This window comes from Ictidomys tridecemlineatus, chromosome 1, assembly GCF_052094955.1.
Source record: "Ictidomys tridecemlineatus isolate mIctTri1 chromosome 1, mIctTri1.hap1, whole genome shotgun sequence".
Classification (NCBI taxonomy): domain Eukaryota; kingdom Metazoa; phylum Chordata; class Mammalia; order Rodentia; family Sciuridae; genus Ictidomys; species Ictidomys tridecemlineatus.
Window position 1 is genome coordinate 92,721,387 of NC_135477.1, and position 22,700 is coordinate 92,744,086.

At 33.0% G+C, this 22,700-nt stretch overlaps 2 protein-coding genes and 1 non-coding gene across 4 annotated transcripts in view; 1 reads left to right on the plus strand and 2 right to left on the minus strand.

The window, feature by feature from the left end:
- Positions 1-201: 201 nt before the first annotated feature.
- Tmem167a (transmembrane protein 167A) lies at positions 202-22,507 on the minus strand. The gene is made up of 4 exons (XM_005315658.4): positions 22,350-22,507; positions 11,646-11,755; positions 8,473-8,507; positions 202-4,143 (listed from the first exon to the last, which is right to left on the minus strand). The coding sequence occupies exons 1-4, from the start codon at positions 22,350-22,352 to the stop codon at positions 4,073-4,075; spliced, it is 219 nt and encodes a 72-aa protein (XP_005315715.1). The 5' UTR covers positions 22,353-22,507; the 3' UTR covers positions 202-4,072.
- On the minus strand, positions 11,035-11,169 carry LOC120886033 (small nucleolar RNA U109). Its single transcript, XR_005728809.1, has one exon. It is a non-coding gene; the product is annotated as a small nucleolar RNA U109 (small nucleolar RNA).
- Xrcc4 (X-ray repair cross complementing 4) overlaps positions 22,499-22,700 on the plus strand; it is a 247,045-nt gene continuing 246,843 nt past the window's right edge. Inside the window, exon 1 of one of the 2 annotated variants that reach the window (XM_005315659.5) lies at positions 22,499-22,643. The gene's annotated coding sequence lies outside the window, so the exon portion shown is untranslated. Of the gene's footprint in view, positions 22,682-22,700 lie in introns of both variants that reach the window. The other variant, XM_040271690.2, reaches the window with a different exon arrangement.

Sequence of the window (22,700 nt, forward strand, 5' to 3'; positions counted from 1 at the left end):
GAGCAATGAGAGATTGTACAGTTTTCAGATAAAAACCAATAGAAACACCAGTTCCCCAAACCACTTGGCCAGCCATGAATTAAAATATAAATTAAAATAGAAAATTTATTCATTCCTGTCTTACTACAAAGGTGACAACTTCAATTTTTTAACTTCTAAAAACTTTTCATCATTCTGGCAAAAGACAACACTAAGAGGCTCTTGAAAGTTCACTTTAATTTTTATTACACACTAGACATATGAACTAACCAGAGATTAGGATGAGTATCTCTATACTCTTAAAAAAAAATCACAGGACATATATCTCTTCCTTTTCCTAATATTGAAGTAGCATTTCAGATTATTTTGGGATTAGTCTGGGCAAAGTAAAAGCAATCAAGGGAAGGCAGTATATGATGTTGGAGGTACTTTTCAGAAGCTATTAGTGATGTGCAGATTATCAAGGTTGAGTAGAACTCACAATGCTAATATTAGCTACATATTTTGAACATTTATTGTTAATGGATGGATACCAAGGAAGTGAAGAGTGGTCCCTAAGAGTCTTCCAGTCTTGTTTGAGCTTGTTAAGATTCAGTGATTTCTCAAAAGCTTGATAAAAGCGCAAATCCCTGCTTACTGGAAATATTTTCTGGGCATCAAGACAGTGTAGTCACCCTAACTTCTTGGGGAGATGTGTGCTTTAACATCAGGGATGCTTTTGGCATGGAGTACAAGCTCCTGAAAATACTAACCTAACAGGTTATTGTCTCTAGCTACCTTCTTCTTGAAGGAGTTTTGTATTAGGCAGGAGGGAAAACATATTCAACTTCAATTTTGAGGTAGGTGATGGATAGGAATGAGAAAAATAAAAGACCCTTTAGGATTTAACGTCTGTCCAGCTTTTTGGTTTCTGTCTTAATACTCTGCAATAGGCACAAAAAACTAGGTATTTATTTATATCTTCATAACACCACTGTGCTCTTGCACCACACTTTCAAGTTCAGCTTTTCCACTGCTCTTCTGAAAAGAAATTCACATTCTGACAAAACTGTCACCTTCTTTATTGTCTTATAAATAGATCCTGGGACTATCTCAGTAACTGCTATCCATTATATACATAACTTCATTTCTTACTACATTATGACTACAGAGAAGAAACTGAGTACTTATCGCTTCTATTTTCAATAATCTAACATATGCATTCTATAAATGCTTTTTGACACATGAATATTTTATTTACAAGTGTTAAATCTTTTTCACAAAAAGAAGCAGAGATCTGTTTGTTTTTTACTTTGTAAACTTGGAAAACTTATTTCATTCAAAGCTGTTTTGTCCTAAGGTAAAACTAGACTAATCATCTTATTACTAAGATGAAGAAGTCTATTACAAATTACATATTGCTATTTTCCCCAGCATGGAAAACTATTTTGAATGTGAACATGTAAGAACATTCAGGCGAGTACCTGGAACAGTAGAACAAGCTTTAACAAGACACTTTTGGACTTGAATCTCAACTTTTAAGCTTATGGGGGAATTCTATAGACTCTGGCTTTTTGATTGACCCTCTTTTAAGACTGCCCAGAAAGGAGACCTACTCCTGTTGCTAGCACAGTTGAAACTAACCAGGAACTAAGTGTTAAGCACAAAACAAAATCTCAGAGAGATGGAATTAAAAGAAGCAAAAGAATGAAATGAAGCTAGGAAGAGCATCTGAACCTAGCATGCTACGAACTTCTGCATGCATCCTAACTTCAAGTTCTGTGGCAAGTCTATGTGACAGATGTAGGGGAGAGCATTTGATGCTTAGGTCAATCTTTAATCCTCTTTTACATCTCACCACCTTCCACCTACTAGTAGGCAAATATCTGAATATTCTGTGGGCTTAAAACCATCTACACTGCCCTTGGGTTAGAAAACAAGATTCAATGGTAACTCCTTGAAAAACATAAGAAAATGCTAATTGCTTTTCTTCATAGATCTTGTGTCTTTTCCCCACCTCTCAAAGAGCTTGTGTTTCAAAAGGTCAGAATGTTTTGGGTTAGGAATAAGCTGCCTCCCACTCTGTTCAACACCTATACACAGTAAAATTTTATGTTACCACAAAATTTTTTTCTTTTCTTTTTTTTTTCAATTTACTGAGCCACATCTCCAATCCTGTTTTGTATTTTATTTAGAGACAGGGTCTCACTGAGTTGTATAGCACCTCACTGTAGTTGAGGCTGGCTTTGAACTTGCGATCCTACTGCCTCAGCCTCCCAAGCTGCTGGGATTATAGGCATGCACTACCGCTCTGGGTACCAAAAATTTTCCTAAGGAAATCATTTTTTCCTTTGCTTTCCATCTCCTCCTTGAAAATGCCAAATTAAAAATATCTTAGAACTGATTTCTAGAATCCTCTTTCCTTTTTCATACTAGATTTGTGTTATCATTAAAAAAAAAAAAAAAAAAAAGCTGACAAATCTTTTGTGGAAAGTCCAGTTGGCAGCAGAGTTGGACAACAGATGGCCACCCAGAAATTAGACCTAGAAAGGTGACTTCTCTGCATGGGTATGCTGACAAGTTTCCTATTTTGGGGATAGCCTAAAGATCCTTGACCTAATGCAAAGCCCAAGATGTAGTTCAGAGTAGAAACAATTATCATAACCAGATTGCTTGTCCAAAATAAAATGCCACTTCTAACCAACCATAGACAGGGTAATACATTAGCTGTACTAGATGTTTCCTGGAATTCATTCCAAGTAGTTTAAAGTGGCCTTTAAACTGATAACCAACCATAGACAGGGCAATACATAAACTGTACTAGATGTTTCCTAGGATTCATTCCAAGTAGTTTAAAGTGGCTTTTAAAAATTGATAGTTTCAAATTCTATACTGTTTCTATAGAAGCAGATACTAATAGATTAAAAATAACATCTAATATAAACACTACCTACAATGGGGAAATTTTTGGTAAGATTTAAGCTCCTCTTAGCTTTGAAATAGTATGTAAATTTTAGCTTGACCTAAAGAAATGTTAACCATAAATTTATAACTGTTCTCTTATGAGATCTATAAGTCATATTCCCAATATTTGTTTTATTGACTAAAAATTAGTCTTCCTTCGATATAAAAGCTCATAGAAAGATATTTATGACATTAGTGTAGATGGTAGATATGAGATCTGTTTATCATCTAAAAAGTTATGAGAGATTCTAGTTCAAGTTGGCAGAACATAAACTAGATTGAAAGTGCTATATTAAATTCAGTTCATTTGAGGGGGCAACTAAAATAAATGAACATTTTGAAAAGTCAACATTAAATAGAATAGAAACCACTGAATTATCATCCTACAAATCATTCTGTTTTGTTCTTTTCATTCTAAGAATGTTATCTTTTTCAGAGAACAACAGCTAGCTGTTCAAACTCATGCTTAAGACATATCCATAGTCAATCAGGCTAGTCTAAACCCTCTTATATTAAATATAAACATTTTCCTAGTACTGCTTTTAAGTCACATTCCATTTATCTGACTCCTGCATGGGCTTGTTTTAAATATTTTAAACACCTGTAATAAACTACAAAATTTGTTAAGAGTAGAGGCACTCTGGTTAATGGTCAAACTCGTGTGGCCAGAGGAAAAGCAAACATTATTGAATATGAATGCAATCCTTACCAACACAAAATTGAACCATTTCTCAATTAAAAAGCTAATCCAAAAAGGTCTCATTCTGTAAAGACTTATCATTTCCAAATCACAGTGAAAGGAACTTGAGTAATTCACCAATTTTGTTTTCTACTATGTGCCTTAAAAATACTCTACTAAAAACTGATATCAGACACAACAGAATGACATTTGCACAAAATGTAATATTGTAGCAACAGTACTGAGGTTGATTGTTACAGACTATTAAACTCTGCGTATCAAATGGTTGTATCTTAGTTATTTATACAGAACATTGGTCCAATAACATAAAAATAGAGAACACCATCTGGAAATTTCTCTCATTCAATGTTCAGAGATAAAAGGGTTAACCATTCTTTCCATTATTTTCTGCAGATAAGTCCTTGTTCACACTGAAGTCTGACGGCAATTAAATTCTGGCATTTTTCCAAGCTACTGTATGAAAAGGATGCTGAAGGCCATCACTACACAGCATACTGCAACATAAGGACTCTTTCGTTCACCTGTTGAAAAAAAGAAGATATTCATTTTGATAAAATGACTAACATGGACATGACAAGGCTATTACTATAGGAGAGAAATACACATGAATCAAGATAAAATTCTTGCCTCTTGACTCCTACATACTAGGGTAGGGAGGAAGAAGAGAAACATAAACATGTCAAATATGGAATGATTTAACCTGTACTGACTTATTTCTGAGACTACCTTCTTTTTAAGTATTTAGAAAACTCTGAAAGTGCCATTTCTATGTCACTGCATTAAGACAAAATATTAAAAAATATAATGCAGGATATGTAGGACAGAGATCCAAGAGAAATGATCTTAAGTAACTCAATGGAAGTCAAAAGAGTTAATTTTCTTCTTGTAAAAAAGATTTTCTACCAAAAAAAGAAATTCACCATACAATATTTAGCTATACATTTTTTTTTTCAATCACTGGTAGCAGTTCATTACATGTACAGGAATATGAAGAAGAGGCATTCATGTATTAAAAAAAGGATATAAAATGTATAATAAAAAACCCTAGGAGAGAATATTTCTGAGATAGATATTGACATAAAGTCTTTTATTAGGTGAGTATCCCTTGTCTGAAATACTTGAAATAAGAAGTATTTCAAATTTCAGATTTTTGAATATTTGTATAGACTTTACTGTTGAAGCATCCCTAGTCTAAAATCCTTAAATGCTCCTAAATCCAAAACTTTTTCGGCATCACCTCTGTGCTCAAAAAAATTTCAGATTTTGGAGCATTTTGATTTTCAGATAGGGATGCTCAATCATAGTCTGATTACTCAGGATCAGAAATACCTAATTTCAATTTCCACATTGTTTAAGGAGTATTTATATTTGAAGACTTTCCTTTGCATGATGTGTACCTGAAGTTGGCTTGGGAAATTACCTTGCAAACAGATCCAGTGATAGTAAGTTAATTCAAATTCATCTTGACCTTTTCTGTTTCTTTAGTAACTGCAAGGTTGTACTAGTTCATAATGCACTAGGCATAAAAACAAAGGAAGGAGGAACAAATCACATCTAGAAATAATCCTGAGCTATACTCAATGTCCTTTAGTAGAGATGGATTACAATTCCCTCATTTGTATTTTTCTATCATGTTTACAGTCAACTCTTGCCTAATAACCAAGTTCCTTTCTTAATCTAGGAAGTTCAGCTAACTAGCACTAGAAAATGTCAGTCTTGATCACCCTTACTAACTAAAATCCTCAAGGCCATTTCCATTTTCAGAGTTTCCTCATCAAGTTCACACTACCACACTATCAGTAAGTTTATATCTTTGGGCCTGTTCAATGACAATAGTTATTTTTTAAGGTAAAAAAGCCAACTCATTACACAAAACAAAAACACCTCCTTCTTCCAGAGATTTCAGGAGGATTTCATAAGCAAGTCTGTCACTTATTAGGGCCACTCTTCTTGTTTAGGACAGTCTTATTAAACACCTAAAGGAAGCAATTAATTCTGATCTAAGTTTTCCATCTGCTGAAAATTAATTTTTTAGGAAGTTCTTCTCTTCCTAATCCTCTGACTTAGAATGCTATAATTTACATATGGGTTTCATTTTCCTGTTTTTAATTTTCTTAAAAGAGATTGCCATCTGGTAGAGTTAAACATCTCTGGTTGAACTTGGATAAGAATGTTACTTCTTGTCTGGTCTTAGGTCTGTGTAAGTGAATGTGAAACAGTTGCTGTAATGTGATGTGTAACATGATCAGATGATTTGGCTAGGTCTTTTCCCATTAAACAGCATCCTTTCTTTGTGGATATATTGTGTGTCAAGAAAAGAAGAGCATGTGCTTGAGCAAGCAGCATATAACATCAACATTTTCAAAGCTACTTTGCTAAAATAAAAAGCTAATGTTTTCCACAACTGGCAAGAGGAATACTTTTAATTGACCCATTCAACCTAAGGTATTCATATAGCCAAGGGAGGAAAATAGAAATAAAAAGAGCAAGCCAAGACAAAAATTATAATTACATATTAAAATTACAAAATTATAATTAGACATAGAAATAGATTATAGGAGATCATTAATAAAGCTACAAACTATATTTCTTCACCTTCAACTATACTTTCTTTAGGCAATTGTGAACAGAAGTGTCACTCAGGCTGGCTACTGAATGGAGCTATACACATTTTTCTAATTTATTACATAAAATGGACTTAAAATGCCTTAACATTTTCTTTATAAGTTAGCAATTAAACAATACAATTGAGATGGAACTTGGTCTAATTCCAGACCCGCTTTTCCATTGTTTTCTTTTTTTGCAGTTTACTTGAAGTATTCTTATTACTCCATTCCTTGGCAATGTTTTTATTTCTTTTTCAGGAAGATTTGCCTCTTCAGCAAGCAGTTTGGTTTAATATATTTACATTAACCATTAGATATTAGCTATTAGCATTAACTATCAAGGGTGATATTTTCTCTCTATCTTTGTCTTCTGAGTTTTCTTTGAAGTGCTTAAGATTTTTTTTTTGTTATTTCAGGGTTTGCAGCTGTCGTGCAACCCGAGTGCCAGATAAGTATGCACCACAGATCTCTGTAAATCTAGGCCAGGCCTTCTCAACTCCAGCATTACAGAATCTTGGCATGCATAGTTCTGTTGTGAGGGGCTGTCCTGCACACCCTTGGATGTTTAGCAAGATCCTAGACTTACACTCACTGTATGTCTCCCATTCTGCTTTTGACAATTAGAACTTTCTTTAGACAATGCCAAATGTTTCTTAATAACCACTTATCTAGGCTACATCTGTGCTTTTACTAATTTAAGGTCAATGCTATTCTTACAAAAGATCCTCATGCCTGACTTCCTAAGAGAGAATACAGTATGATCAGAGAAAAGGCAACTTAACATTTAAAAGCACATTGAATATTCTGGAAGATAATGTCAATTGCAAAAGTTACTATAGTATATGAGGGCCTTTATGCTTATACTATCAGTTTCTACAAACTTGAGAGGACAGAGAATGTCATAATCTCATTATCACAGATTTAGAAAGGAATTCTGGATAATTTAGTATGCTTACAACTTATGGAAGTTGTTAATGGGGTCTTGCCTATCATTAAACATTCAATAGAGAAAAAACTGTTGTGAAATTAGTTCAATGGTTAACATATGAATTTGGAAGAAGTGTTAAAGACTTCAGATACATTATATTGATTTCCAGATCATCTTCAGAAAAATTTGGTAAGTGGTATGAGAACTTAGTTTATATGTTTCCATCTCTAATAATATTGTTTCAAACTTGTAAAATTTCTACATCTCCATGGAGATGAAAACCAAAGTAAAACATAATATTCTAAGGGGAACACAGTTTATCTGAGGAAATAACTTTAAATTCCCCAGCCTGTTTATTAAAGTTCTATATTTGAGGCATCCAGGCTGTTGTTAGGCTGGCTAACTAGATTAAATATCTAATGCAGAAGAAAGTGCACATCTTAGTGAAAGAAAAAAGTAGGTATGCATATATTCAATGTTAAAAGAGGAGTAATAAAAATTTTTTGGTTTGCATATAATCCAAAAAGGGTAATATTCATTTTCTGTCCAAGTGTTGTTAATTAAGTACAAATTCAAATGCCATGGAATTTTTTTTTTTTGAATCAGGCAGGCTAAAAAAGGGTATAATTTATTATTCAACCATTTTGAATATATGATGTGTGTAGTGATATTTTATATATATATATACATATACATATATATATGTGTGTGTGTGTGAGAGAGAGAGACAGAGAGAGAGAGAGAATATGGGATAAGAATTTAATATTATTCACATATAGAAACATACAAGTTTTGAATTATCTTAAGCTTTTCATTAGATGAGAAATCCTCTTATCAAAATGGTACATAAGATACAGAACACCATGCTCTATACTATGAATATGTATATATAAAATTATATATACATTTGTTTAACATCTCAAAATTAGGGATGCAAGATATTTGATATCTGAATTAGAGTGACTTTTCTTCTATTTTTTTAAATGTAGATGGACATAATACCTTTACTTTATGTGATGCTGAGGATTGAATCCAGTGTCTCATATGTGCAAGGTGAGTGCTCCACCACTGAGCTATAACTCCAGCCCCTTTCTTCTATTTTCTAACTCCCTATTAATGAAATATTATGAAGTATTCATGAATCTAGTTTTAAATAGCATAAAAAAAAAACTTGGAGCTCTACAAATTTTTGCAAAAGTGCATGTAATTGGGAAGTCTGTACTTTTAAAACTGACTTTTGATTTTTGTGAGTGTGACATAAGTAAACTGATCAACATTTGTAGCTGAAGAAATGAAGAGAAATCATAGACACTTACCAATTCTGGCACACTTCCAAAATATTCCCAATAGTCTGCACAGAATAAAAAAAAGTGGCTATTGATTACTGGGAAGGGTTAACTCATTCTGTCAATATCATATAGAAAATTAATTATACACTGTCATTTTAACACTTAAAACTCAGCTTCAAATCTGAAATCTGCTTGTTTGATGCTGAGCCACCATTTATGTATCAAAATAGGACACAATAGCATATCAAACATTAATGGATAATGTTATGAACTAGAACATAGGTAGCATAATAAGTCAAAACCAGTGTAAATTAATGTGAGAGTGGTAAAAGTTTGCATAAGGGCTTCTTGTACTGATTCAGTCAACTTTATTCAAGTGCTTTACCACCTTCAAAAGCAGGGAAAAAAAAGGAAAGAAAAGCAGAAAATTGCTCAATGGTGCATGCTTCTAATCCCAGTTACTTAGAAGGCTGAGGAGGGAGGACTGCAAGTTTGAGGCCAGCCTAAATAAATCAGGAAGACTCTGTCTCAAAATTAAGATATTAAAAGGGCTGGGGATGCAGTTCAGTGGTGGAACACTTGCTAGCACATGCATGATGCCTTTGTTCAATCCCTAGTACCACCAAAAGAAAAAAAAAGGGTAGAAACTTTGACAATTTAAGTATTAATTTTGAAAAAATGATACATAAACATAGGTTTTCGCTGAATTTTGACATTATATAATAATCTATAATCATGAACTGCAGTGATACTGCTTACCTATGTCATTCAATAAAGGGAAATACAGTATATAGCAGTCTTTTAAAAAAATATTTCTTAGCTGTTTTTAATGAAAGACAAAAGTATGTAGCTTTTTTTAATTCACGAAAAAGTTTCAGAGTTTAGGAAAAACTAAGTATGAGTTCACTAAATATTACCTTTAAAACACATATTCCATAAATAAGAACTGGAATGAAGGTGTTCTTTTCAACTCCATGAAAATTAAATAAATTAAACACATATAAATGGATACATTATTTATTTGGCACATACGAAAAAGCAACAACTTTGAAAATAATAAAGCAACTCTAACATCAATGAACAGAGATATCTAAAAAATAAAAACAAAAACATTGTAGACACTATTTTGCTGGTCTGACAAGATTAGAATTATAAATAGAATTACATGTGGTACAAATTAAGATAAACCAACAATATTTTCCCCTAACATAAAGACTGGCTCAACAAAATCACAATACTTTAATTTCAGGGAAATTTATATGATACTTTTTTTTTTGAATAGATAAATGGCTGGTGAATGAATCATTATATCTTAATAGTTAGGATTTAAAAAAATACTAAAATATTGGTTCAATTAATTCCCATATATGTTCTTCCTCCAAAAGTGTAACAACTTCCTGACCTCAAAGCATAGTCTCTCAGTTTATTTTAAATTAATGAGCAAAAATATAAGTTTATTTCAAAGGATGGACATTCTGAAAAGTAAAACGAATTTACTGTAGGAATGAAAGGACAGTAACATTTCTGAAAGGAAGATAAGCTAATATAAAAGGCTAGACTATATTTAAATTTAGTCCTACTTACTGATGCATAACAGTGGGGAGGTTATTTGTTCTCTTTAATATTAGCATAATTACTCTCATGAAGTTGTTTTGAGGAAAAAATGAGGGATTATATGGAAAGTCCTTATAATAGTGACTAATATGCTGTTTAGTAATATACAGGCTTAAGGCACATATGACACTAACACTAGACATTACTTAAAATTGGCTAACATTTCTTCATCAAAACAGAAGAAAAACAAGTTAAGCATATGCAAAGCCATATAGGTTCCTTGATTCTAAAAGCCGATTGATCATAATACCACTAATAATTTAAAGCTACTCTGGTTGAAGAGATAGGCTGAAGTGCCTGGAGCAGGTTATCTGAAGCTCCTCCAAGACTCACCATGGAAGAGTTTCAGCTGGCATTCCAATGAACATAGTCAGAAATCATTATATCACAGAAGCCATATATTTACAAGTCTTATGTTCTAGAATAACAAAGTATCATCAAGAAAATGATTTTGGATTTTTCAACGTATTTCTCTACCTAGATATATTTCTGCAATATCATAAGCATTTGTTAAAAAAATAGGAACTATTAAAATAGTTGATAAAAACTTAGTGTTAGGGCTGTACATCAGTAAATAAATCTGTTGATATAGCTATAAGTTCAATAAAACTAGGAAAAAGATAAATAGCAATGTTTTGCTGCTGCTTAGTTCTATATTATTTGAAGCAGCAAAAATGAAGTTATTTAAATAGTGCAGTTATCAAGAACCTGCTTTATCCAATCTGTCTAGACATCTCCACCTAAACATGGTATGTATAATAAAGAAAAGGTGATTATGAATCTCATAAAAAACACGTAATTGTAACAGAAAGGGACAGTCTGTAAAAATTTCTTCTAAGGAAAACACATGTACAAATCAAAATAGTGCTTAACATTTATAAAGAAGAAACAAGGACTTTCAGAAAACTTTTGAATAGTAGACTGTATTAATCTAGACATTCAAATGTAAAAACAGAAATGCTTTTTTTGGGTTCTTTATGTTGGAGAAATATACTACCACTCAACCTCTACTGTAAGGTTGGCAGCCCTGAGAACTCCTTTGTTAATGTAGCATGTTATGGATACATTTCTGCACCTAAAGCATTGAGGGGCAGACATTTCCACATGCAACCTTTCTTTTGAAAGAAAAATTTCATAATAGCACCAGAAAAGTACAAATAGCCTATTGTATTATATTAGAATTCTCAACACCTGATTAATGAGAATAAAGTGTTGAGTGTTGAATCGTAAGTGCAATAGGAATTCAGAGAAAAGGGCAGAATGGAGATGACAATGTGTACAAAGAAGATAGGACATTGTCATAAAAGCTGATGGACAATTAATGTTTTCATCTTCAGTAGGTTAAACATAATCCCTCAAATACATTTTTTTAACAGGTTAAATTTCAGCTCATACTTCAGATCACTTGTGAAATTTATCTTGTATTTAGTAAGATACTATAAGTATAAAGTTTTGGATTTTTAAAGATAGGGAGAAAATATAAAAAGTGATTATAAACTAAACTACAAACAGAATTAAATTATCTAATGACTTTCATGGTAATTTACATTCAATGTCTGTAAGATCAGACATCATTAGTAACATACCCAGTTTTATTTCTGTCCAGGAGGCTGGGTGCCAAGGACCGGATATAAGCACAGGTACATATAAGCAGCAAGATTACAGTCAACAGACTCTGAAAATTGAAAATGGCAGACTAAAAAGAGAAAAAAACAAATTAATATCACAGGAAAAACTGTCTAAATAAGACATGCCAGACAAATACTTATTAAAACTCATGCTTTTAATTCTTCAACAAGGCAAACAGAATGACATGTCTGACAACACATAAAACCAGAATTATGAACTGTTCCACAGGTGCATATTCCTCTGCATTCTTTGGGCTAAGGAATGCAGGAGACGCAACAGAAACTGTCAATTCCAAAACTTGTAAAATTTTGTGAAATTCAAAATAGCTGATCACAGCAAATCAATATGTAATAAACACAGACATTCTAGACAGAACACGATGGTCTCCAAGCTCTTCCAGTAGCTAGCCATATGATCAGTGAAATTACTGGCGTAAATTTCGGTTTTAAATCTGTAAAGCTGGGGAAGATTGGGGAAAAAAGATTAAATGTTGACTAAAGCTTCTTTCAATTTTGAACTTTTTCTGGGATAAATATGCTTTAAGAGATCATGTTCCATGCCTGGACAAACAGTAGGCAATTAGACAATGCTTGCTTTTCTTTTCTATTTCTTTTTTTCCCCCAGTAGACTCTTTTAAAGTCATTAGTCAATAGTTCTTATTCTAAAGGTTAACAAAGGAATCATAAGAAACCATAAGTTTTCACAGTCAAGGTATGCTTACTCTTTAAAAAAGCTCAAGCGTCATCATTTTCAGGATGTCTCCTTGAACATATCTGCTTCCGTTCTCATATTTCATTTAGTATACGCTTTTCTATTTCCACACAAAAATGCAACTTTTGTTATAATAGTCATTCCTGAAGGGTGGACACTGTTATCAGACTCTAAAGTCTCTAGCAACTGACCATGTGCTTGATACAGGCAGAAAGCCAAACAAAAATGTTTGAAAAAAAAAATTTGCTATATTTTGCTTATAGGTTGCTATTTAAACCTGTAAGTTTTATCTAATTCTTAACTCTGAATTCCTCAAATTTTCTGTTACTTAATATAGTCTAAAAAAGATAAAAATGATTTGTAATTACCATTTTAATACTTCTCTATGCAAATAACTACATGGATATAGCAAAGGTAAAGTTTAATGTGACTTGAATTTAAATTGAATTGGGTTTTAATTTTGTACCCTTCAAAGCAAGTGATAACTACAGATTGATTTTAGATAGAACACACAGTAGTACCTCAAAATGCTCATCTTTCAAAGGTCACATTTTGAACATGTACATGAATATTTTAATAAACAGTATTAGATAATAACCTCATGAAATACAAAGCAAACTGCCTCCTAGCCAACATGACTAAATGTATACTTAGCATGTATTCTGTTTGGGGAATGAGGCTAGATGCTGGGGGGCATGATGCCTTCCTTCCAGTAGTTTATGGCTAACAACAATTAGTGATATTCACTAAGTGTTTGTTTTGTACTATTTATCTTCATTATCTGACATAGACATTATTATTACCTTTCCATTATAGATGAAAGGTGCACAACAGCTACAACCTAGCTAGAAAAGGACACACCCTTTTAAAACTAAATAACAATACACTGTAGCATGTGCAAGTAATGGCTTGAGCCATGGGAACAAAGAACGTTTCCATGAAGAAAAGTTGAGAAGAAAGCAGGAACAATTATATTTCAAGAGGGAACAATTTAGAATAGAGGATAGGCTCCAGAAGAGACAGAAACATGGGATGGGGCGGATGGGGGGTGCAACCCAGAAGAAGGAATCTATATGTTCAAGAAATAATGAGCAGACTTACTGTATTAAACAGAACAAAGATTCCTGTAGTTAAGTGGTTGGAAAAGAAATCTGCAAAGTGCATTTATCATCTTTCTAATGGAGTATGTTAATTCACAATTTTGTCATGTGTTTTTCTTTCCTCTCCTGAATGCCTTCTTAAATATGCTTAAATGATGATGTCCAAGACTAGTTTCTTAGTATGTGTGTGGTAGGAGAGGGGTAGGGTCAATGATGAAACACTGGTTATATGAAGATTTATCTTACCCTTCTTTTTACCTTTGTGTGTTTTAACTTTTTTCATAATAAAAGATAAAGAGGCACTTAAAAACATGCCTGCTATTAAACTGGAGTATGTATATATACATTTGTGTTTGAAACTATTTACAAATGGAAATTGTTTAGAAGTACAAAATATATGATACATACATCTTGGCTTTGGGGTTTAAAGGCTCTAAAATTTAAACAAATAATCTTAGATGGCAAAGTTTTATAGATGTACTTAGACTCTGGTCAAAAGAGTGTTTCTAAGTTATAGACATTAGCCTGTTACCTATAGCATTCTTCTTAATGTTTTGCATCTGCAAACCCCTGACACAAAATTGTAGTCTCAGGGATAAAGGAAACAGATGTCCCTATTCAGTAATAATAACTAGGATCTTCAATATGAAAATGTTATTAAAGATGATGAGTATATATAATCACAAAAAATAAGTAAAACTCATTTACTGAGTTTAATTTTTTCAGATCCTTCAAATCATTAAGTCTTTTTCAAAATACTGTTTTTCTGAATATGCCATCTGTTTTCAACTGATTGGTACACTGATTAATTCTTCCAGTCTTAATTCCAGAATCACCTGCTCTACACACCAATCAGAATCTTAGTATGTCCACGTACTATATACATATCTTCCTATGTTAGCATCCCTCAACTATTTTATAATTGTTTCCTCCATTTTGATTTTTTAATCTTTCCTATACTATTAAATGAATATATAGCAGTTGCTAAAAAATTACGAATGAACAATAATATTTTAACAAATACAAAGCACACAGAGATTCCAAATTAACAATAAGCATTACTTAAAAACAGACAAAAAAAAGTGTAGATGAGATGGCTGACTACATTAATTTAAATATTCAAGAGAAACACCCACATATTTCTGTAGCTTTATATTTATTTGTCAAAGATATTTTGGAAAATGAAGTGAAAAAAAATTCTCAGGTCCAGGGTCCACCTAAGTTTCAGTCGTAGTCTAATAGCTAACAATCTTCATTTTTGTGCCTGATGAAACCAATGTTTTAAGACTATACACAGTTCCCAATTTACAATGGTTTGATTTTTTCAACTTTATAATTGTGCCAAAGCAATACACATTCAGTAGAATCTATACTTCCAAGTATGGATTTTTTTTCTAGGCTAGTGATATGTAGTATGATACTCTTCCTGATGCTGATCAGTGGTAGTGAGTGCAGCTATACTTTAAAGTGCTATGTCACTAAACTATGATGTTGAGAATGTTAGGTGTATTAAATGCTTTTGCAACTTTATTTTCAACTTATGATCTACTTACTAAGGACATTATCTCACTGTAAATGCATAAGCACCTCTACATAAAATTAAGAGCTACCTTAATAAAAATACAAATAGAGCACTCACACAATAAAGACCAATCCTTCATTTTAAAGATCGGGCTTTTATCAATAACATCAGTGAGAAAATACACTTTCATTATATACACTTATTAAAACAAAACCTAGCTAGATGTGATGGCATCCTAGCTACTTAGTAGGCTGAGGCAGGAGAATTTTAAGTTTAAAGCCATCTTTTGCAAATTAGTGAAACCCTGTCTCCAAATGAAAAATAAAAAGGGCTGAGAATGTATCTATCTCAGTGGTAAAGCACTGACAAGTTCAATCTCTAGCACCACAATTAAAAAAAAAAAAAAAAGCCTAAGTCTATACCAAGAATGACTTAAGAAGATTACTGATGTTAAAACATGGGAGCTGGGGCTGGAGCTCTGTAGCAGAGCACTTGCCTACCATGTGTGAAGCACCAGGTTCAATCCCTAGGACCACATAAAAATAAATAAAGCCATGCTGTCCATCTACAACTACAAAAATTAAAAAAAAAATTAAAAAATGCACAGTAGGAAAGGAAATATTTATAAAACAACTTTTATCTCATAATTTCTTAGTTCTGATTTATGTTATTTAATGTTAACAGTTAACTAAAATTATTTAACTGGGATGCATGCTTTTTCTTTTTTAATTTTTTTCTTTTTTATGCTTTTTCTTTATGCCTCTCAGGTACTGTCAAATGGTCTCTGAGACTCCTCATCAATTAAGTCAAAACTAGTATGAATACAGCAATATATTTTAAAGGCAGACACTGGTCACATTATCTGGCATACTTTTTTGTAGAACTTGATTTTTATGATTTAAATACATTTTTCTCTCATACTGGCACTCTATTTTAGGAATTCTTATTTAATAGGTGAATAGAAATATGGATAACATCATATTTATAGTATTCCCACTGCTAGAACTTTGAATTCAAAATAAGAAGGCAGGTGTTGTATGGCTGCTATCTTAGCTTCCTACAAATTCACATTAATCTTGGTTTGATTCTCCCTAAAGAAATAAATGCTTATTTTTCACGTTGCTGACCAAAATAAGCTGACTTTGAAAAGAAAAAAGGAATTCTCTACGGCAAACAGATCTTTCTGTACAGTTTTTTGCCAACTGTACTAAAATAATAATCAAGGGACAGAATTTTACAACCAAAGATATTAAAGATTCAGATTCATTTTAACATAGATGTATATTATTCATGATTAAAGATATTATATTGATAGTTGATATTTTACATATGTAATTATAATTAAAAAAACAAAAATATGCAATAAGTTACTTAATATATCATAAAATCAAAGTACATTTTATACTTTTCAATACCTTTGTTTCTAAAAATGCCACATTTTCCTCATAGGAAATGCAGTTTATAGGAAAAATACTGTAAAAACTTAATCCTATGTCTGAACATCAAAAAATCAAGTTGTGAAAAACAGTGTCATAAAAGCAAAGGTAAAGACTTCTAATTACCTCTATAATCATTTATAAAATAGTAGTTATGACACCGGCTCTTCTTTGCATAAACATGCATTCATGCCGGTTTCTTTTTCTTTGTTTCTTTTTTTAAACAAGATATCACTATATGAGTAAGTTTCCCAAAACTGTCCTTAAAAAACAACAGACAACAAAGAATGAACAACTTTCCTTAAGTACGCAGAGCTCTTCGATCTTTTTAGTAGTGGAGGATAGTGCAATGATTAAGGTCAATGGCCTCTAGACTAGTTCTGAAAGTACTTTTTCCTAGCTGTATGATTTTGGCTATGCTTACTTTATGCTTTAGTTTCCTATCTGTAAAAAAGGAGATTATTTTACTGTTATTGATAGCCAAATTAATCTATTCTCTAACCAGTAAAGGTGTTTTGAGGTTGTTAGACGGGGAAGGGAGTACTAGAATTGCTGGATGGAAAACAAGTCACATTTTGCATTTTGATGGGTTCTCTAGTTTGCATTCTATAAAGGTTGTACACACACACACATATTTGTAGTTTTACTGAATTTAAGAGTTTTTGTGACAGAATTTAGATAGCTCAAATATTTTATATGCACTATAGAAGATGTTGGAAAGTAAAACTTTCCTCTCTAAATCAAAAATGGGTTTGGTAGTTCCTTCTAGAGACTCTGGGAAAGAACCTGTTTCCTTGCTTCTAGAGACCCCCCCATTCCCTCTTAAGTATCCTTGTAATTAAACTGCCCCTTCTCCTCATAATCCAGAATAATGTCTATATATTAAAATTCTGAACTTAAATCATATAGGCAAAGTCACTCTTGTGATGTATGATAACATTCATTGGTTTGGGGTGGGAAGACATTCTGTGTACTATACCTATAAATATTTCTTTTCTATAAAGGATATCAATGACATTTCCTTGAAATTGTGCTGCATATGGCATCCTCTGGTATACAATTTCCAATAAAATCAGAATAGTAACCCTTGAGGTTGTGAATTGTACCTACCCTGCCTTGACTTGTGCTGATTCTTCTAAAATGGCATTGTAGGCCCTCAATTTTTCTTCCAAATCTCTTCTATTATTACTCTGTATTGCAGAGCTATCCTCCTGCTTATAACTAATCAGAACTTCTGATAAGCTTTAAAGTAATTAGTGCTATGGCACCAAGTTAATTTATCCAAACCAGAAAAAATAAACTTGTTGACCCAAATACTTTGTATAAGCATTATGAAATAAATAATTAGTAAGGTATTTTGAAAGAAATACAATAATTGAGATTTTTCATTGCTTACCTATCATTATATGCAATAATTTATTAATGAATAGATGGACACTGCTTAATGCAACACTAATGTTTTGAACATGAAATTACTTGCAATGTTGCTAAACCTTTTACAATTCTATATTCTTAAGTCCATTTAAAAATTAGGAATATTTCCTTCAGATTCAATTTGTTATCATATTTTATCTATTAAGATAAAATTTCTTGAGTCATTCTTGAGTGCTAAAATTATATTCATTGAGTTCAAATGTAAGAATGAAAATTCTATATAGGAGATTTTTTTTTTGTTTTTAGATGACCAAGTTGAAAAGCTCAACGTATTTGTTAAAAAAATTTTTAATGGGGAAAGAGCCAATCAAAACAAAGGTACAAAAATACCCCATGAGAAAAGCAGAATTATACACATCAGTATGCTAAACATGCTTTGCTTAGGCAATGCTCAATGATTGGCTATTAACCATACTTAATCTATAGAAAGAACTTTGAACCTATAGTATTTTCATTAGTATTCAATCATTTTGGCTCAATGTAGTGTATTTAACTTTAGAATTATGTTGACTCTTTCCTATGCTGGAAATAAGTTTTTAAAAAATATTTATTTCTTAGTTTTAGATGGACACATCTTTATTTTTATGTGGTGCTGAGGATTGAACCCAGCGCCTCAGGCATGCTAAGTGAGCACTCTACCACTGAGCCACAACCCCAGCCCAGAAATAAGTTTTACTGACATAATTCCTCTAGCATAAATCAAGACCTTTTAAAACAAACATTGACTACTAAACACAGAATTTAGAAACTTTTATTAATATCTACTTCTTTTATTTCAAACTATTTTATTCCTCTCTGGTGGTACAGAGGAACAAAGAAATGACATTCCTGACCTAATTATGATAAAAATTATACACTACTAGAAAAGTGGGTCAGTATTTATCATTTACAAATATAGGTCAGGTTAGCATTTTCCAATTAGTTTCTACTTGTAAACTCATATATGCCACTACTGTCTCTTAAAATGGAAAACCCGAAAATGCAGGATAAACATTGGCCTCAAATGAATGTACATAACCTGTTTCCTTAGCACCAGTGGCTACTAAATATTTGCATTATTTAATATATAAAATTTGTCCTTGGACAAATTTATATTTTTACTTATCAGTTTCATTTGTAAAGTGAGGGTTCTGGGTTAAATGTTCATTTGACCTTACCAGTCTTGTTTCAAAAAGCTATACCCTTCTCTCCTCTACTTAGGAGTGTACTTAAAAACCTCCCATGGTTATGAGTAAAGCTGCAGTCTGTTGTAGATATACCTCAACTGGTCTCCACCAGCAAAACCTGTGGCCATTTATAGTAATCTTCACTGAAAGATATCTACAGTGAATTTATCATTTGTGCTGCTCAGTTTTGTAGGTATTTTATACACAACTCAGATTTATTAAATATAAGACTACGAGGATGTCAAAAATTTTTAAGAAATATGCAAAACTATGAAGAACAGAGTGAAAAAGAATGAATAAATGCTTCATATGAGTCTGATAAAATGATGTGACAAAAGGTTATTCTGAAGGACCAAGAGTAAATCATGCTATAAGGGAGCATTTGACCATGGAATCAGGAAAAGACAAAGACTGATAAAATGGTAATGCTTCTGAAAACTGGAGGTCAGACAGGGTATAAACCCTGGCTGCTCATCATATTCATCTAGGGCTTTTAAAAACAATGTCCCCAAATATGTTATTATCTGGTCTGGAATCTGTTGTTTCTCAAAACTCCCTGAAAGTTTTTACTTGCAAAGTTAAAAGCACTTTGGTAAGAGGACTTACATTCCATTAGATTTCTATTAGTCTAATGCTGTGGTTCTCACAGTGAAGTTCATATAAGGGTTTATGGGGTCAAAACTATTTTAATAATACATGAAGACATTTGCCTTTCTACTGTGATGCCACATTGACAGATGATGCAAAAGGAATAGTGGCAACAGTATTATTACCTTAATCCCCCCACCCTATTCAAACCTTGCTTTTTCTTTTAAATTCTTAGCAGAATTTATGGCATTATTTTGTAGTACACACAGCACAGGTTTGGTGACAAAAGGAGTCATTAAGTTTAAATCTTAGCTTCACTATTTACATGCGCTGTGATCTTAGACAAGAGACTTAATATTTTTATCTATTTCTTTTTTCATTTATAAAATATGGCCAGTAGTACTTTTAATATAAAACCGCACAAGCTTCTTTTTTCTTAAAAGAATTAAAATCTATGTATGAGTTTTTTGTTTTTGTTTTAAATTTTAACAGTTTCAGGGAATATCCAGCAGGTTATCCCTGTCTCGGTTCAAGTTCCTTTTCAATATTACCAGTTACCTGTGTATCCTTTCACAGCCATTCTACACATACAAGAATACCTATAGTTGGTCCTCTGTATCTGTGGGTTCCAAATACATGGATTCAACCAAGCATAGACTGAAAATACTGGGAAAAAATTGCACATCTGTACTGAACACGTTTCGTCATCATTCCCTAAACAATACAGTATAACAACTATTTACCCAGCATTTATCATATTGGGTACTAAAAGTAATACACAGAGAATTTAAAGTACATGGGAGGATGTGTCTGTACTGTATGCAAATATACCATTTTATATAGGGGGGTGAGTATCTGAGATTTTAGTATACTTCGGAGGGTCCTAGAATCAATCTCCCATGGATAATAAGGGACAATTGTATGTTTGAGAGCAACGAATCACTAGACTTATTTTATCCACAATTCTATTGTTTCTATTCATAGCATGAAGATTTCCAGCACCTATATATTAAAATATTTGGGTTCTAGTTTCACTATTTGCTAGGTGCATGATTCCAGGTACTTTCTTATACCTCATTTCCTTTACCCATAAACATCTACTCAGAAGTTGTGAGCATTAAATAAAACAATGCATATAAATTATTTTTTGAATAGAACCTAGTACATAGTAAGTACTAATGAATGAAAGCTATTATTGTTATTTTTGGAAAAGGAAGCACAGCAACATAGTTTACTGCTGATCTTAAACTATATCTTGCTTTTAGCTGGTGTATTGATAGATGTTGAAAAGAAGGATGTATCTTTGACTTGTATTATGAGTAAAACAATTCAATTTCAGCTTCTAGGAAGATATGCAAGAATGAGTCTTCCTAATTCTTTTAAATTGAAAAATGAACACAGTTTTTGCTAAATTAAATAAGTTAAATGATACCCTTAAAAGCAAATGTATTGTATATTGTAATAGGTGGGAAAAGAAGCTGAAAGAGGAAATAAAATCCATACTCAGAGAAGGATTAATGTACTAATAAACTTATCTCCTTTAATAGAGAAATTTGACTTATGCCTAATTATAATCAAACTTGCCAGCACAATGTAGGTAAGATTAATAATTATTTTTCAACTATAAGTGTGAGATTTGTGTGGCATATGGGATTCTGCAGAAACTTCTAAGAACACAAACTCAGTAATATTTTGCCATGGAAATTCTTAGCTTTTGGAAGGGTCATGGTTGCTTTTAACTCTATAAAAACAGGCATACATCAGGTTGGCATGCTCATAAAGGCTGTATTTGGCATACTGATTTCATAACTTCACCATGAGGGCTTTGTGGAAGGCTGTTGGCATTGACCATAACAAAAGTAAAATGCTTTCAGATATAGCTTCAGAGATTTACATTACACCCATCTCCTGGTGGCCCTGGCTTTACTTCTTTCCTTTGCAAATGTCTTTTGTGATTATTCTGACTTAATATTAACACTTTTCTATGAGACCTAAATTACCAAAGAAATCTACAATAAAATAAAATAAAATACATTTAAGAAAGTGATGCAGGCAGGGATGGAAGCTGAGGTCAAACATAATTATGAGAAGTACATTAAGCTATTAGACAAGAAACCCACTTTTGCTCTGAACTTCAATTATTAAAACCTACAGTTTGGAATGAAGCATCTTTAGGATTATGGAAAATAATTTGGAAAGGGTACAAAAGGCCACTGATTCAACAGGTGAAATTAAAGATGTTGAGTCTGATGTAGAAAAAACAAACAAAAGAACAAATAAAACCCGGGTCAAGCACGTAGGGAGAGCTAAGGAAACACAAAAATTAAAAAAAAAAAAAAAAAAGCAGATGCTAGAGAGGCTCTAAAATTCCAAAGAGTCAATGTCCACAGATAACCTATATAACAGACCGGTTAAGTCAAAACAGCACATTCCCCCTAAACAAGGAAGGGAGAGCCTCAGCTAGAAGGGCTGGGATCCGAGACTACGGGGTCCTCTTTGGAAGGTCAGCCCGGATTCTCCCGGGTTGGACGTGCAGGGGCACATGGCTCCATGGCCTGTGCACCCTCCAAGTCCCGGGAAAATCAAGTTAGTGACAGAACACTTTGGCTCGTGCACCCAGGGCGCCCGCACAAACCAGCTGCCCTACTGCGGGGAACAGACCCTGCTCGAAGCTAAATAGCAACCCGGTAGCCCCGATTCTTACCATAGTGAGGCCAGCGATGCCCCAGCCACATCACCCTTCCGGGCCCAAGGCGGAAGAGGCGTGCACGCCCCACATGCCCTTCTTGATCTCTTCAGCAGTCCGGTTGGGCCTATCACGGCACCTCCTCCGCAGCTTCTCGAGACCGACGCTAGGATAGGCTTCTCCTAACCGGAAAAGGCGGGACTTAGATACATCATGAGGCGCTGCGGAAGTAGCTGAGACTCTCATTGGCTGTGGGGCTTATCAGTGGGAGCCGGCGTTTCTTAGAAGACCCGGAAGTGGAGTAACTCAGAGGTAGGGTCCGGAAGTGGCCGCGGCCTTTTGAATAATAAGTAATATTCTGTTCTGTTT